Source organism: Terrapene carolina, unplaced genomic scaffold, assembly GCF_002925995.2.
Source record: "Terrapene carolina triunguis isolate 2854851 unplaced genomic scaffold, T_m_triunguis-2.0 Scaffold238, whole genome shotgun sequence".
NCBI classification, from domain to species: Eukaryota; Metazoa; Chordata; order Testudines; family Emydidae; genus Terrapene; species Terrapene triunguis.
Window position 1 is genome coordinate 10,682,922 of NW_020664589.1, and position 18,085 is coordinate 10,701,006.

Sequence of the window (18,085 nt, forward strand, 5' to 3'; positions counted from 1 at the left end):
AAAGAAAGAAAGAAAGAAAGAAAGAAAGAAAGAAAGAAAGAAAGAAAACTGGCAAAATAATTTTCTTGTTGTAAAACTGTGTCCTTGTCTTTATACAATACCTAAGTTCCACTTTAGCATTAAAGGGCCCAATCCAAGCTCTGTGGCCATATCAACTGAAACCACACAGACTAAAGCAATGAATTTTACATGACATCTGAGTGCTGCTTCTTAAACAGGATGAAGCATAAGCTGCATCTGAGAGGAGCAAAGATTTAAGCAATGATGTTTAGACTCTGTTACCTCCAAATTGATAAAAATAGATTCCATCTCTTGTGGAGTCAGTACCAGCTTTAATGGATTCATATAGTTCTGTAAGAGGTAAATGGAAAACTTATTAAAATAAATGAGCAAATACAATAAGATTCTTTCTTTTTTAAGCGAAAATTGTTGCAGTGGTTGCACTGTCTGGAGGGGAATCTTGGTGAATTTTCACACTTGCCAAGGGATAAGACTGACAAGCAGGGCCAGCTCTACCATTTTTGCTGCCCCAAGCAACAACAACAACAACAAAAAAGCCGCCCGGACTGTGCCGCCCCAAGAATGGACGCAATGCTGCCCCAGGTATGTGCTTCCTCCGCTGGTGCCTGGAGCCGGCCCTGCTGACAAGACATTTACTAAAACCAACCACAGCATGGGCAAGGATCATGCAACCTGCCTCATTATGCTTATGCTCAGCCACATCTCTGTGGAGGGTAGGGCTGGACTGTCTGGGACTGAGATGCCACAAATGTTTTGTGAGGTGGTCAGGTTGTCAAGAACATGAACAAGATTTCACTGGAATTAAAAGCTGGGCTGCAAGCCAGCCTGTCGACAGTGAAAAGCAAAGGCATTTACCACCCACTCGTGGAGGAAGCTCTGAGTTAGAATACAGTTAATTTAAATTAACTGCACATTCTCGCTCTGTGGACTAAGTCAGTGTTTCTCCAACTGGGGGTCCTGACGCCAACAGGGGGTTGCAAGTCTATTGTAGGGGGTTTGTGGTATTGCTACCCTTATTTCTATGCTGCCTTCAGAGCCGGGCAGCCGGCTGCTGGCCAGGCACCCAGCTCTGAAGGCAGCGTCCTCACCAGCACCAGTGCAGAAGTAAGGGTGGCATGCTATGGGGGACAGTCATTTTGGTGGGTGGGGGGTCTTCACAGCCTGAAATATTTTCCAAAGAGGTCCCCGCAAAAAAAGTTTGAGAATCCCTGGACTAAGTTGTCTCTCTTGAGAGGGAGAGGGAACACTGCCAAGTGAGCTGTGGAAGGATTAATGCCTGCAGAGATGCTAGGGAGACGGGAAAGACACCCTGGCTTTACCTTTAGAAGTTGCTCCCTGAGCATTCCTCCCCATTAACAGGTTTCAGTGGGGTAGCCGTGTGAGTCTGTATCAGCAAAAACAACGAGGAGTCCTTGTGGCACCTTAGAGACTAACACATTTATTTGGGCATAAGCTTTCATGGGCTAGAACCCACTTCATGTTCTGTGTATTTATACCTGCCTACTGTATTTTCCACTCCATGCAGCGATGAAGTGGATTTTAGTCCACGAAAGCTTATGCCCAAATACATTTGTTAGTCTCTAAGGTGCCACAAGGACTCCTCCCCATTAAGAGGAGCCATATTCAGGAGGGTATAATGTGGCCCTATATGTATACACAAGATATGTACATATCTAGCTAACTCTGTAGACAGAGATCTATCGAGCTCTATAGATACAGATATAGATACACCTACAAAAAACACTTCATGATTGTTCATATGTATGCAAATTAAACTCTTAAAACTGCCAGCTGCCCTGCACTTTGTCAGAGCAACAGCTTTGCTGGTTTACAGTTTGCTGCTCTTTGGAATGCTTATTGTTAGCTTTTGCACCCTGCCCCGTTTAAAACCTTAGCCACTCAGAGAGGGGGGAAAAGCAGGATTCAGGATCCTGAGCATCATACAGTACATAGTACACCTCTATCCCGATAGAACGCGACCCGATAGAACACAAATTCGGAGATAACGCGGTAAAGCAGTGCTCCAGGGGGGCGGGGCTGCGCGCTCCGGCGGATCAAAGCAAGTTCGATATAACGCGGTTTCACCTATAACGCTGTAAGATTTTTTGGCTCCCGAGGACAGCGTTATATTGGGGTAGAGGTGTATGTCTGTATCCAATGTGGGTGGAGGGCGGGGTTCTTTTTGTTGCTGTTGTTGGCTTGCTAGTTTTTTCACAAAGTAATCATCAGTTGCAATGGTGAACAGCATCCGTTTTAGCTGTTTGATTAGTAGAAAAACTCCCAGTCAGCTTGAATTTTTGCCTTGGAAGAATGCAGGTAACATGACTACGTTGGAGATGCTTTTCTGAACCAATGGGTATTAATGGGAAAGTCTGCACTGTCCATAGCTACAGAACATACAGACAGAATACAGCTTATTACAGGACCTTAACCCCCCCACAGCAAAAAATCTACTCTCATAGTTCATACCAAGGGAATAATTTACCCCTTCCTTTGGGCTGAAACACAAGGTTAATAGTGGTTTTCAAAGAACAAGAAATATGTACAATCACTAACATAAACGTCAAAGCCTCTCTCTTTAAAAGCCTGGAATCTTGTTTAATTGTGCGACTCTTTCAGAGCTTCTTTGGGCTTGTCTACACCCAGCCGCTAGTTCGGCGGCTGGGGATCGAAGTTCTGGGTTCGACTTATCGCATCTTGTCTGGACGCGATAAGTCGAACCAGGAAGTGATCGCCGTCGACTGCGGTACTCCAGCTCGGCGAGAGGAGTACCGCAGAGTCGACGGGGAGCCTGCCTGCCACGTGTGGACCGCGTCTGAACCGCGGTAAGTTCGAACTAAGGTATGTCGACTTCAGCTACGTTATTCACCTAGCTGAAGTTGCGTACCTTAGTTCGACTTGAGGGGTTAGTGTAGACCAGGCCCTATAAGAAAGGCAAACATTTTTAAAGGGAAAGGAAAAGAAGTAGAAATCATAGCTGGACTTTTTTTTTTTTTTTTTTTTTAATTTTACTCATCTGTAATCACTGAAGGGGAAAAGACTATCCAGCCTCCAGTCGGATGCATTGCATCTTTCTGTTGCTGAAGTGTTCGTTCTTTTAAAAGAGAGAATGCCACCAGAATTTATCAAAACCAATTAACGCCCGTGAATGCATGCCGAGAAATGTTACTTTTAATCCAATTAGTTTCAATGACAAGTCAGCATGGCTTCAGCATTTTCAAGAGCTGCCTGGAATAAATAGGTTCTTTCAAATTATTCAATGGCGATCAAAGAGTGATAAGAAATCTATAAAAGTCAGTCTTATCTGGAGATTGTGCTTGGCCACGTAAAGAAATGAGTGCATTTTACGGCTGAGGTTGGAATGGGGGGTGGGGTGAACACCCTTCTGAAATAACGATGTTTTTTAAGTATACTTTAAATATGCAATTATCAGATAAATTAGGCTCCTTTTTTATGCACGTTATGGTACCCAGCATGGGCTTACATTTGAATGCTTCTGTCCTGCCTTCTATCACAAACACCCAGTACTATGGAGCTCCAGAAGCAAGAACTAATCCAGCAAGAGTAATGCAAGATCAAATGCAACCTGAAGCTGTTGACATGAAACGTAGTGATAGGAAAGAAGGCCGGCTCTCACCTTTTCTATGTCTTCAAGTGTCTTGTAATATTTGGCCTCGGTTTCCTGAATTTCTAGCAAACAGCAATTTCTTTTGTCATCTTCTGTCATTCCCATTTTCTAGAGAAATAAACAACACATTCTTGAGTGTCCTTAGAGTGTTTCAACCTGCTTGCTTACAGTGGTTCTTTAATGTGTCATTCAGTGACAGCAAACTCCCAACCAACACGAGCTCAGGAAGCCAGAAACCAAATTTTCAATCATTTATGTGAAAGGGATCCATTTCTGTCTGCAAAACGTTGGGTGAAATCCTGGCTCCGCTGAAGTTAATGGCAAAACTCCCATTGGGTTTAATTTCACCCTTTGCATGTACTATACAATTTACATAGAGGACTATAACCAAAAGATGTCAGTCAAAAGAAAAAGTGCCTCCCTCTCTCTCTCTTTTTTTTTTTTTAAACTTTGTTTGCTTGTGTGAAGCTCACAAGTACCTAAATGGGACTTACGTGGTACACTTGTATGGGTCACCATTGTTGCCAACCCCCGTGATTTTATCCCGACTCTCATATTTGGTGCTTTTCTTAAAGCCCCAGCTCCTGGAGTCATGTGATTATCTGAGAATCTTACTTTTCTAGAAGAAAGGAAAGCTAAGATTCTAGCCCTCATGGTTGCATAGAAAAGCTAGAAACAATGACCCCCCCAAAATGCTCAAAAAACAGAAGACAAATACAAAATAACCCCAAATGCATTTTTTTTAATCTCATGATCTTTAGCACAATCTCATAATTTGTGGATGGGGCCGAGAGTCATGATTTTGAATGTTTGGGGTTAAGCAGTAATGAGTCTGCATTAGGGGAGAATTACCACTCTTTGTACAACCCATATGAAAGAGTGCAAGACAGCATATTGGCCAGACAGAAACCAAACTCTTTTGGTCACTGTCTCCTACTTACCTGCATATATCTAATCTGAAGCATGCAGAAATATAAGCAAAACCAATTAACATTATACATTTGGTATTACAAAATGCCTTTTTTTTTTTTTAAACGTCCACCAATTTTTCCTCAACATTTAGACGAAATTACAGGCTGCTATCATAAAAATAAAGAACTTTATGCTTTTGTTAAAGAGAAGGAAGGGAACTCAGGAGCTAAGAAAACATTGAGGACCAGATCTTCAGCCTGCGTGTATCAGGGTAGCTTCACCGGAGTCAGTCACTGACCTTCAGTGTCTGCGTGAAGTTTAAAATATTAAAAAGGGCATAATTATGAATTCATAGATCATAAGGCCAGAAGGAACCGTTAGATCATTTAGGCTGACCTCCCACATAACACAGACTAGACCAGAGAATATCATCCAGTTACCTCCATATTGAGCACAATGACTTATGTCTGGCTACAGCACCTCTTCCAGAAATGCACCCAGTCTTGATGCGAAGACTTCAAAAGATGGAGAATCCATCACTCCCTTTGGTCGTTGGCTCCCATGATTACTCACCCACACTGTTACAAAGGCCTAGTTTCTAAACACTTTCCCAGAATTCAGCTGGTTTTAACTTCCAGCCATTGGTTCTTAACATGATTTTCTCCACTAAATTAAAGAACCCTTTGAGTAACCAGTATTTTCCTCCGCATTATCAAATCACGTTGTGATCTTCTTTTGGATAAACCAAACTGACTGATCTCCTTGGGTATCTCTACACCGCACCTGGGAGCAAGCTTCCCAGCCCAAGTCCACACACTTGTGTTAGTGGGGCTTGTGCTAGCGCTCTAAAAATGGCTGTGTAGATCAGTGCTTCTCAAAGCCGGTCTGCCGCTTGTTCAGGGAAAGCCCCTGGCGGGCCGGGCCAGTTTGTTTACCTGCCGCATCCGCAGGTTTGGCTGATCGCAGCTCCCACTGGCCGCGGTTCGCCGCTCCAGGTCAATGGGGGCTGCGGGAAGGATGGCCAGCACATTTCTCGGCCCATGCCACTTCCCGCCACCCCCATTGGCCTGGAGCAGCGAACCGCAGCCAGTGGGAGCCGCGATCGGCTGAACCTGCGGACGCGGCAGGTAAACAAACTGGCCCGGACCGCCAGGGGCTTTCCCTGAACAAGCGGCGGCCTGAATTTGAGGAGCACTGGTGTAGACGACGTGACTTGGGCTCTTGAGTCTGGCAGGGCAGGGGCTGGAGGGTTGGGCTTGACAGCCCAAGCCACAATGCCAAAGCAACATCTACACAGCTATTTTGAGCAAGCTAGTGGGAGCCCTGCTAACACAAGTCTGCGGAGCAAGGCTTTCGCTCTCAGGGGCAGTGTAGACACACCCGCTAAGTCTCTCACTTCAGGGCACTTTGCGAGTGTCTTAAGGAGCTTACTGTTCGAATTTTCCTTGAGAACAATTGAGTCTTTTTTTTTTTTTTTTTAGGGGGCCTCCGGGAAGGTGGCTGTTGCTTAAAAGGTCATTTTTAGGTGGCTGGGATATTGTTTCCCCTTGCTGCAAGATCCCGTTGGTTGCCGCCCTACATGGTGGAGGCTGCTCAGCGTCCACAACTGAGACCAGATGTTCAAAAAAGCCCCACACCCAACGCGCTGAGCGCTTCAGAAAACCCAGCACCAGCTGGGAGTGCCGAACCCGGCCGAAAATTCCGGCCTCAATGTGGCTGGGGACAAGCCAGGGTTTGCACCTACTCAACTAATAGCACTTCCTTCCCAAGTCCCCATTAGTTCAACGGGCTGAATGTCTTTAGGTGACGTCTACACTATGAGCTAGGGGTGTGACTCCCAGTTTGCACCAGCGCACTAAAAATATTGTAGCAGCCATGGATAGCACGGGCTGCAGCGGCACAGGCTACGATAGCTGCAAACTCCATCTTGCCCCGGGAATCAGCCTAAGTGAGGCTGCACCTTCTGCTGAACCGAGGCTATATCCACAAAACCTGCATCTTGCATCATCACACTGTTCTCAAAACGATGGTGACAGGACACAAGTTGAGATCTTGGGCTAACAGAGAGGTGCATCAAAGCCTCAGGCATGAGAAAAACAGCATGGAGCTGTGAGCGCCAGCAAGGGGCCGCACCCTTAAAACATCAGTCTGATTCTAAGCCTTCCAATAACCACCTTCCTTGAAGTCCTTGGAAAGCTATAAAAACAAATCTCACACTTGTTACACCCATTTAAAAGCAAATTAAACCTCTGATGGGAGCAGAATCCTGCTTGGGAACGACAGCATGCATGGATGTATATATTTGGTTGGCGTCTTTTAACTTGCATTTTTTATTGACATCTTCACATTTTACCAACATGCATTAACTTGAAAGCATTCAGCAGTTACTTCGAAGATACTGAGGGAAGGGAAATGGTTTATTGGATTTTTAAATCCGAGGCTAAAGCTTTTATTAATCAGCCATTAATAACAATATTCAGGACAGCATCACAAAATCTGAGGTTGTAAATATGAAATATGCAAAATGGGCTATCACAACCAGTGTGAACGAATTCCAGGATTTTACGAGAAGCACGTCAGGCACAGATTGCTTCCAGAAATCTGGGGGAATCACAAGTGGGGAGGTTTTCCTTCATTTTAACTTTACTTGCACTAGGGAATTCTACCCCAAAAATCCCACTAACGGCATCAGTAGAAGTCCTAGTGCAAATAAAGCTTCTGCGGGTGGATGTCTTAGGTTGCATCTACACTTTGAGCTGGGGGTCTGATTCCCAGCTTGTGTAGCCACACTCACGCTAGCTCTCATCTGAGCTAGTGCACTAAAAATAGTCGTGTGGCCGTGGCAGCGCGGGCTAGCTGCCCTGAGTACAACCCGCCTGAACCCCGGAGGTATGTACTCGCGGCAGCTTGTACTGTGCCGTTGCTGCCTCTGTTACTGCAGCTACACTATAACTTTTAGTGCCCTAGCTCAGATGAGAGTATGTCTAGGGGAGCTGGGAATCACAGCCCTAACTTGTAGTGTAGACATAGCCTTAGTGATAAAAATGCCAGTAGCTACTGGTGTTTCCACCAGTGCTAAGATCAGTGCAGCTAACCCAGAACTAGCACCACTGGGAATTCCTTTATCACGGTGCTTAGCACAGAAACAGTCTCAAGACCTGACCCTGGGCCTTGCTGAGCCCCCTCAATTGACACTGACTTATGGGTGCAACCTCTCAAGGCTGGGCCTTCAGAGACTCTGATTCTGATCCCAATTAAACTAGCAGACTCTCCGTCGACGTCAATGAGTTACACCAGGGGTAGAACTGAGGAGAGATCAGAGCACACTTTCCTGGCAGCTCAACGACAGAGTTTGCATCCTGGGCTCACTCGGACTCTGTGAAGCGAAGTTCTTGCCAACCCACACCGCCGATTGCCAGCTGCAGCAATCTGTGATTTACGATTACAGGTCTCACTCCGGGAATTTAATTGACCAGTGAACTTGTCCGTTTATCCTGCTTTCTCCCAGAGTTATGAATCTTGGCAGCTGTAGTGTGCAGCCAGAAGACAGTAATTAGAATCTACACGGATCCCGGGGGGTGGAAGAATTTCAACTGAATCTCAAGAAGATGGATATTCATGCTCCAGTGATGAGTTCTCTTGAAATTTTGCACCAGCAGAAACAACAAATGTAGAGCATCTAAACGTTTAGCTGGGAAAAGAGCCTCCTTGGCTTTTTTCCTTTTTCATACTAATTATTTGGTAGCATGCTCCAGGAGAACATTTTCCATGTGCATTCGGTGTAATATACCCCTCTGTTCCTAGACAACACACCGCTTTGTTCACAGAGTAAATGCTCTAAGGGAGAAATTCTCCGCCATGCAGAGTAACGTAGGCAGCACTTAAGTCCTCAAAATAGGACTTACGTGGTTGGTTGGCGTTGTCCTGACCCCTCTGCACAGGGGAGAATTTCATTCCTGAAAGATTCCTGACAGAGCTTGGTACCACAGAAGCAATAGGGACTGATCCAAGGCCCACTGAAATCAACATGAGCCTTTCCATTGGTGTCCATGGGCCCTTAAAGCCTAGAGCCCTGTTACAATTCCCAACCTCGTGTAGCTTTTGGCTGCGACTTTCAAAGCTGACTAATGGATTTGGATGCTCAAATACCCATTAAAATTAATTCAGGGAGTCAGGCATGCAACCCTCCTAGGCAGCTTTGTAAATCTCAGCCTTAGAATATACCAGAGCAGGTAGATCTTAAGTGGTACAGTAAAAATACCCAAGAGAAAAACTACATCTTCATTGCAAATATCTGCCAACTCTCTCCTGGATCTAAGAATACTTGCAGTGTGAGACACACAACAGGCTAATTGTGCAGGTATGTGTCACATCTCTCGCCTTAGAAAGGGATGAAGTGACACACACTGCTTTGACTCAGCAGCAAGTTACTATTTTTGCACTTCCTTTACAACAGGGACTTCTTAGAACTTCTTTCTGCCCATCCTTTAGCTGACAGCACCATGGAAAGCCTTTGAGAAACCCTACAGGATCAGCTTGATCACTCTTCTCACTGTCTCCCTTTCCCCTGCCCCCCAGTTCATTTCCAAGGAATGACTCAGAACAAGTTTGAGATCATTATCTTTCATCGGTGGGTGCACTGCGTGTTTGTTTTTAAACCCCCTTCATGATATGGTATTTTAAATGCATCCATTGTTACCATAGGTTGTTGAACTTCCACTTTGATGATATCTTCGTAGATATCATCGCCTTCATCTTCACAGGGGACGCAGTCGTAAATATCCTCCCCCAGATCATGTTCACTGAAAGGAAAACAAGAGGATTTAGAAATACAGAGGATACATTCGCTATAGGTAGATTATGCAAGCGAGCCACAGCTTCCAGTAAAGAATGGGGGAGGGGGAAGAGGGAGAAAACCCAAAAAACGGTAATGTAAATAAAATTAATTAAATAAATTAATGGAGATATCCTGTCTCCTAGAACTGGAAGGGACCTTGAAAGGTCATCGAGTCCAGCCCCCTGCCTTCACTAGCAGGACCAAGTACTGATTTTTGCCCCAGATCCCTAAGTGGCCCCCTCAAGGATTGAACTCACAATGCTGGGTTTAACAGGCCAATGCTCAAATCACTGAGCTATCCCTCCTCATTTCTCTTTCCCATTTTGCATTAAGGAGGCACTTTTTTGGCATCAGCTACCGCCGTATGATTTCCCCTCCACACCTCCCACTCAGATGCTGGAACGATGCAAAACACTTTGCGGTGTGAGCCCAGGGACCGTAGCCATCCGCACGAGGTAGCATGGTCTAGTGGATAGGAAACTGCAGTGGGAGTCAGGAGCGCTGGGTTCTACTCTTGGCTCTGCCTTGGGCAGCTCACTTGACTTCTCTGTGCACTTTTATTTCCCTCCCCTGCTTTTGTCTGTCTTCTTTATTAGACTGGGAGCTTTCCCGGACAGGGACCGTCTCGCTAAGTGTTTGCGCTTTTAGCTGGGGCCTTTGGGCACTACTGCAACCCAAATGACACCTACATTTACACCAGTGTCTAAGGTCAAACGCCACAGCTGTATTACTTCTAACCAACCAGCCTATTTCAAACATCGAAAGACGCTGGCTCCCTCCTGGCCCCAAACACTGTAGCTATTTATAGCACTTTGTCTGTTCTAAGCACTGGGCAGACATCAGTTAATCAGTCCTGCCAACACCCCTGGGAGGCTCACAGATTCATCGATTCCAAGAGCAGAAGGGACCATTGTGATCATCCAGTCTGACCTCCCAGGAGATGTGGACACTGCACACTAAGCCCGGGCTCTGACTCAGGGTGGAGCCCAACGCCCTCTTCTGTCCACACACAGATCAGTCTGACTCAGGTCAGCAAGCACTCAGGACCCTGCTAGGCAGGTGGGTCAGAGCCCAAGTCCCACCGTGACTTGGTTCCAAGCCCTGTCACTTTGGAGTGTGGATGCAGCTCAAGCCGCAGACCTGAACCAGAAGGCTGGCATAGTACAGTATGGATGTGTTAGTATGACTGAGAGACCTGGGTCCAGCAATGGTAAACCCAGGTTTACAATGCAGTGTGGACGCTCAAGCATAGGCTTGGGAACATCAGGTCTACAAGGCTGGGTCCCACAGACCTGGGCTTAGTGTGCAGTGTAGACAGGCTACAGCCAAGATCGGGGCCAAGATGCAGGGTACTATAGAAACACCGAGTGAGAGTCCCTGCCCCGAAGAGCATTATTACTCCATTTTACATATGGGGAAACCGACTGAGAGGTATGGGGACATGCCCAAGGTCACACAGGGAATTGGTGGCAGAGGCAGCATTAGCCCACAAATCCTCCTCACTCCCAGCCCTGTGCTCATTCCTCCAGAAACTGTTGCCTTCCGACTGGCTTGGGGGAAATGCACATGGCTGACGAGACACCTGCAAACACAGATGTGCACCCAGTTGCTTTTTCGCTATGAAGCGGATGAAAGAAACAGGATCAATGTTCTTGACACTTGGTTACTCTTTCAGCTGCCCCATGGTGCTGATGAACTGACAGCACATGAAGCAATTGGCCATTTATTCCTATTCCACTTAGTAAACACCGGCTCAGACCCTGAGCTACTATCGATCAGCGTAGCTCCATTGCCTCAGATGGATCTAAGCCAACTTACACCAGCTGATGGATCTCGCATTTTATCCATGGTGCCAAATTCAGACCTGGGCCAGCTCCATTGGCTCCAACAGATTTGCCCTCATGTACACCAGGGATGAATCTGGCCCACAGGGGGGCCTGGAGCTGTATCTCATACGCTCTTTATTGGTAGTATTGGCACTGTAACTGCAGTCAAAGGCCGCAGATAGGGCTGGGACCTGCCTGTAGTAGCTGATGTACAAACACATATTAAAATACAGACCTGGCTCTGAAGAGCTTAGAATCTAGACTTTACTCATTGACACATACACATACCCCGCAGAGAGAGAATGAGCGACTGTGAGCAGCAAAAAAATAATTCTGTGTAGATTTTTTACGGTCTTATTTTTCAGTTGCTAAATATCTGTTGCTAAATATCTATTACTCTGACCATCTCCTATATGTCTGATACCACACTTACACTCTGTTACCCACATTCCCAAAGCCGTCCGTATCCCGACGCATAATTATAAGTAGGCTTGGCACAATTAAGGTTTTATTTTTTTTTAAATAATTTTGACAGGTAACATCAATGTTTATTTTTTAAGCATTTTTTAATCAATTTAAATTTTCACAGTTGTGGGCATTTATTGGGGGTGGCGCGGGAAGGGGTCCAGATGATTATTGTTTAATGACAGTAGACACTGAAATCGAAAAAGTTAAAGCTTTATATAACCCAAATTGTCAACATCACATATCAAACTATACAGCGTCAATGTCCTTAAATCAAACTCTAACAAGTTCTCAAGCAGCACTTGTCTTTCTTTACCTATCTGTACATTTTGATCATCAGCAAAGAAAATATTTTGTCATCAGTTTCTGTGTGAACGGGGAAAATTGATGTTTACCGATAAAAATCTACTCCTTCCAAGCCTAATTATAAGAGTTAATGGGCTTAATAAATTCTACAGGGTTAAAAACAGCGATGTGGCTCTGAGATCTTGAACTGTCAGGTCAAGTTTAAGCTAACAGTTGCCTGAGCTGTAAACTTCCAAAAGGGCATCGGAACTGTGTCCTTTCCCTTTCTTTTAACTCAGAAACGCTTGTGGCGATCTTGCAACTGAAACACAAAGCTTTGTTTCTTGTAGCACAAGGGGAAATATTGCCGCTCTGTGCCAATACTTTCTTTAAACGCTGTGTGTGATAGAATCACGCATCCTGTGTTCAAAGCTATGCTCTGGCAACCTTTGCTTGCACAAGTCATTGAAATGCTAGAGAAGATCCCTACACAGCCAGAGGAACAAGGAAGGTTCAGGCGGAGGGGAGAGCAGCACACAAAGAGACTATATTTAAGCAACAGAGCTTTATTGTTATTTTTTATTAATAAATATAATTATTATGGCAGTGCACAGAGACTCTGATTGGGCCCCACTGTGCTGCTAGGTTCTGTGCTGACACAGATCCCAGATCTGGAGTCAGATCCATATGGATGTGCTCCTGCACATGCATGGGGCCCCGCTGACTTTCATGGGACTCTGCACACGTCCACAGGTCCAACGGGGTGGATCCAACTGGGGAAATCAGGATGCAAGAGGAAGACACAGAGATGACAGCCACATTCAAATAGTCATTGCCCACTCCCATGATTTTACCGTGAGCCTTGTGATTTTTGGTGTGTTTCTTAAAGCCCCAGCTCCTGGAGTCATGTGAATACATGAAAATCTCAGCTTTCATTGTTATAGAGTGAGTTTCTACCTTGATGGTTGTGAGAAAAACTTGAAAACACAACTCAAGTGCACCCTAAAGACTTATGGGGAAAAAAGCAGAAGGCAAATAAGAAGAAACCAACATTTTGTAAAAGTCTCATGATTTTTACACCAATCTCATGATTTTTGAACACTTGGGATTGGTGATATTGAACTAGAAACATGAACCTGGCCTCAGCTTGATTTTAAACATATTTCTTTTACTTTACACACACACACACACACACACACACACACACACACACACACACAGATCAAAGAAACATGGGCTTTGGATTTACAGGGTTTGTTTCATTCAGTGGCTCAGTAAATCTAAAAGAGGCTAAATGCTGATCTCAGTTATTCTGATGTATTATTTATACTGAGGTAGCATGTACCAGTCACTGATCAGCGATGCACTGTGCTAGGCACTGTACAAACACGGTAATACAAATAATAAAATAAATAATAATCATCATCATCATCCCTGGACTGAAGGGCTTGCAATTTAAGCAAATCCACCCTGCTCCTTTTAGGCTGCAGTAATAGTTACCTGCACTAAGCTTAGTGTAAAATACCAGATTTGTGGGTAAAATGGTCTTTGACCTTCAATATCTTCCAAAGAGAAGCATCTGGGTTGAACAATGGCTGAGTCCACCCCCTGAGCGATTTCTGACTTGTCTCTGTGCTAGGCAATGTATTTTTAGAAGCCTGGATTTGAATTATTTTAACTCTCCCTAGAAAAAATATAAACAACTCTCCAGGATGAAACTCAAAGCAAACTGCTGACTGACCCAGCCAAAGATGCTAACACATCAATGCAGAGGTAGCTAAGAGGCACAGAGAATAATGTGATATTCTGCAGAATCATAGTTGACTGAGAGGCCTGCTTTCAGAACAGCTTTGAAGAGGGCAAACAAACATTCTTAGCTGTGTGAAGAACATCTCCTTCTGCCAGAAATAGAAGGGAGCACGTAGAGAGGAGCCAAATACTGTAGGCTCAGCAAAAGTCCCAATGCCTTGCAACACAGAAGGAGAGAATAAGATAGACACAAAATCCAACTCAGGATCAGGGCTGGCCAGACAACAAGACTGAAAATATTTGCAAAAGTGGGTTTTATTTCTCTTTTACATGCTATTATTTCCATTTCTAAATAGAGATGTAGTCAATAAAAGTATGTTTTTAAATAAATGCACCAGTGTGCTGCATCAACTCTGTTCCTACCAAGCGATACGTTGTAGCTGCTGTACTACCCACTAATAGCCAGCGATCCATCTTCCCTTTTTCCAAGCGTCGTCGCTGCAGTTATTATCTGTCCCAATATTTGTATTCTGAGCTCTTCTCCTCAGCCAGAGCGACTACCTCCAGATTCCCGATTTATCTTCCATTCCAGCCGGCACCCATCAGATTTCTAGCTGCATCGCCATACATCATTCTGGTGGCTAGAAAGTCATTAGGAAGCTTATGGTTGAGTTAATATCGCACCTGCTATTCCTTCTATCAGCCAGCAGGACGATGGACTGGGTGACAAAGACAAAAGCGCCCCGTGTGAAGCCCCCGAACGTTGCCAGCCCAGCACCCACCTCTACTGCACCACCACGACTAGAAGTCTCGGTGTTCAGTGCCAGCGCATCGTTCTGTTTCCAGCTCCTGCCCTGCCGCTGGCTTCCCTGCAGTCCTCACTCTAACATGCATCCTGACCACAGGGAACGACTGGAACAAAACCAACACTGTAGATCAAATGTCTCCTGGTCACTTGGGCCCAAAACGTAGACAGACTGACTGATAGTCTCCCAGCCTCATGAGGCCCAGCTCAGTAACACGTAGAACTTTAAATGATAAGAAGTCTCAATGCTGGTGACAGAGCTCTGCCAGCCTGCTGCCAAAGCCCCCAAGGATAAACAGAAGAGACAGCGTCGTTAACTTGCTCTAGATAGATGGCATGGGGCCGCCATTTATCCCTTAAGAGCTTTTCTTGACAGCCCCTGTACAGCCTGATGTTAGGTAGAGAAATAGAACAAGGCAAGCAACAACCAGGGTGTCACCACCAAGGGCGCAGGCTGTGGGAAGCAGACATAATGAGGAAGAAAGCCCTTCACTGCAGCTAACATTGGACAACCTACTATACAAACCTCCCCCGCCCAACTCCACTCTCCAGCAACCAGCATTTAACTCCTAGCTCCCCAGGTCGAGGATTAAGCTCTCCCTTTGATTAAGGCCAAGGAGTAAACCACAACCACGTGAATGAGTGGGGTGGCCTTCCTGAGTTAAAAGTTGGCTGAAAGTCACAGACGGGTTAATGTCCACGGTACTGAGTACCCACACCACCCGCCGAAGTCACAAGGAGATGCTGATGCTCAGCACCTTTGAAAGTCAGGCCAAGGTTTCATAATGAGAAATCCATGTGGCAGTTTACACCAAATGAAATCAGGAGGGGGTGGGACTTCAGGGTTGTTGTTTTTTTAGCTTATGCCCAAATAAATGTGTTAGTCTCTAAGGTGCCACAAGTACTCCTCGTTCTTTTTGCCGATACAGATTGACACGGCGACCACTCGGAAACCTGTTTTTTTTAAAGTCATTTTACATGTGTATTGTCCACCACCAGGAACTGAAGCCAGGCCTTCAGGCACTAAAAACATGAGTCTCTACCTTTTGACACTAAAGGAGTCATTCCTCTAAGTGGAAGCAGTAGCAGGCTCCCATCCTTGGTGGATCAGCCACTGAGCGTGGGACGCTGAATACAGAATGAACAGTGATTCACATAACATGTTACAGACAATGGAGTGTAAATATCACATAGAGTAAAAGTTGATTCTGTGATTTATTTTCACTGAGGGTTTGACTCTTCCATCCCCACATTCATTCCAGTGTATTTCTCCCAGAGTTTCCCCTCCTTTCTTCTTTAATCCTCTGAATCGGCTTCTTGCGAAGGTTCCCACCCTTGACCATAAGCACCCTGCTGGCTTTTACAGCCACTGACTAGCAGCAACGTCATTAGGACTAGATTGTCCCCACAGGCCCAGTGGCTCAAGAACCCCAATGCACAGAGGCTCAGAACTCCCCCTTCCGGCCTCCTCCACTCAGCTCATCTCTCTCAGCGTTAAGGGACGCTGGCAAGACAGACAAGCCCTCCCTCAAACTAAGACTGGGGTCTTGCACTGCAATTATGCTCCTAATATCAAAGTGCAAAGCATTCTCTGAATGACAGGCTGCAACAGCCTTAATACACAACAGCCCTGGAGTCGGCACGAACACTGAGAAACACAAGCATCAGTTAGATGAATCCATACTGGGGCTGAAGCGTCGGAATTTAGGGGACGAGGGAACATTGCTAATTCCCACTAAGAACCAGAAGAGACACTAACAATGACAGAATTGTGTGTGGGAGCCGCTGAGAGAAATGCATGTAGCTGTTACTCACACAAGCAGACTCACTGATAACAGTGATTAACATGATTAAAAGCTCCAGAACGGTCCATTAACACCTCGACAGGAATTTTGTTTGCTTATTTTGACACCTGTGGCTTTTCCCGTTGATCACTAATGCTCACGCTTCCTAATGTAGCCCAGCACTTAGTAAAAGCGAAGGATGATCCTGTAGTTAGAAGAGATCAGGAATAAGAACACTGGGGTTCTATTCCCAGCTCTGTGACAGACTTGCTGTGTGATCTTTGGCAAGTTATTTAACCTCTTTGTGCCTCAATTTCCTCGTCTGTAGAATGGGGATGACGATACCCACATCACAGGAGAGATGGTGGGAAGCAATTCGAGTCTGTCATTTAAGACAGATCCGTAAATGCAAAGTTCTAGAGAAGCTCCAATCAGCAAGCAGTGCTGGTATTACAATAATGAAGTCTCAGGACCTTATTTACGAAAAAAAATTCCTTTTAAACCTTTGCTGAGAAGTGGAGAGGGACTGCTATTCTTGTGGTGAACTATCAAACGTGTAGATTGGACAGAATCTCCCAGGACAGACTGTAGGTTGTAGAATCTTTCTGCTTTGTATATTACTGTTGACATCAGTGCTTTTCGCATATTGATTTTCATCGATCTTTGCAAGTCATGTGCCCCAGTTGGAAATAGACCACTATTAAAAAAAATATATCAAGAAGATTTTAGTCTGTGGCAACTTAATAACACGGCATCACGGTGACCATGAACAATGGCCAGATGCTCAGATGGCATAAATAGCATCATTCCATTGATTCAGTCAGAGACGTGCAATGTTAAGCCAGCTGAGGATCTGAGGTAAAATTTTCAAAAGAGCCTCATTCCTGTTTTCAAAAGTGATTTAAGACCATAGGAACCTAAGTCTCATTGAAATGGGGTTCAGGTTCCTACGGGCCTGTGACGGTTCTGGGGGCACCCAGGACAGAGTCACATGGTTATCCTCTGCCTCCAGTGTGATGGTATCTTGCCTATGTGGGTGTCAGCTCCCTAACTCTGCCAGCCTTCCAGACGCTCTCCTCTGGGCTATGCCAGCCCAGTTTCCGCCTTGCAGGTTAATAGGAGGTGTACCCCAGTCCCCGAGTCCCTTTGAAGCTTTCCCCTGGGATACCCAGCTCCTAACACCGGCTACTCACAGAAAATCCAAATCCTCTGCTCCCGAAGGAGCAGTGTACTGCAGATTACCAGTTTCACCTTAAACCACCACTCCTGTAAAATGCACCGCACTCGTGAGCACTTCTAATAAACAAAAGTAGGTTAATTTAAGAAAGATTTAGCTAGAAACAAGAGAGTGTGGTGCGAACAAATGGGAACAATACAAAAGAAAACACAAAACACAAACCTGGGTCTACGCTTATTGATAGTTACCTTTTCTATTTAATAAAGTAGGTTTCCCCCCAAAGTTGCAGAGCTGGCTGGTTTCACAAGAACCAGGATCCAAACATTCATGAAAGCACTTGCACTCCACAAGGGGTTTCCTCAGTGACTAGATACCAAGTGTTGCTCCCTCCTCCATCTCATACCGAAACAGTATTTTGTTTCTATTCATAGACAGCACCGGCTCCTGTCTTGTAATGATCCTTTTTACACCTTGTTGCCACTGATGGTTTTCCTGGGACTGAGCAAGGCTAAACAATTTAGCCTCACATTACATCACTGGTTAAACAGGGTGTGTGTGTGTGTGTGTGTGTGTGTGTGTGTGTGTGTGTGTGTGTG

The 18,085-nt window shown here is 45.3% G+C and overlaps 1 protein-coding gene across 1 annotated transcript in view; it reads right to left on the reverse strand.

The window, feature by feature from the left end:
• The window catches only part of VAV2 (vav guanine nucleotide exchange factor 2), a 305,827-nt gene that overhangs the window by 52,586 nt on the left and 235,156 nt on the right, over positions 1 to 18,085 (reverse strand). The window contains exons 5-7 of the mRNA XM_026657295.2: positions 9,261 to 9,363; positions 3,659 to 3,757; positions 283 to 351 (exon numbers count right to left, since the gene is read on the reverse strand). Of these exons, the coding sequence (XP_026513080.1) occupies positions 283 to 351; positions 3,659 to 3,757; positions 9,261 to 9,363 (271 nt within the window). The remainder of the gene's footprint in view (positions 1 to 282; positions 352 to 3,658; positions 3,758 to 9,260; positions 9,364 to 18,085) is intronic.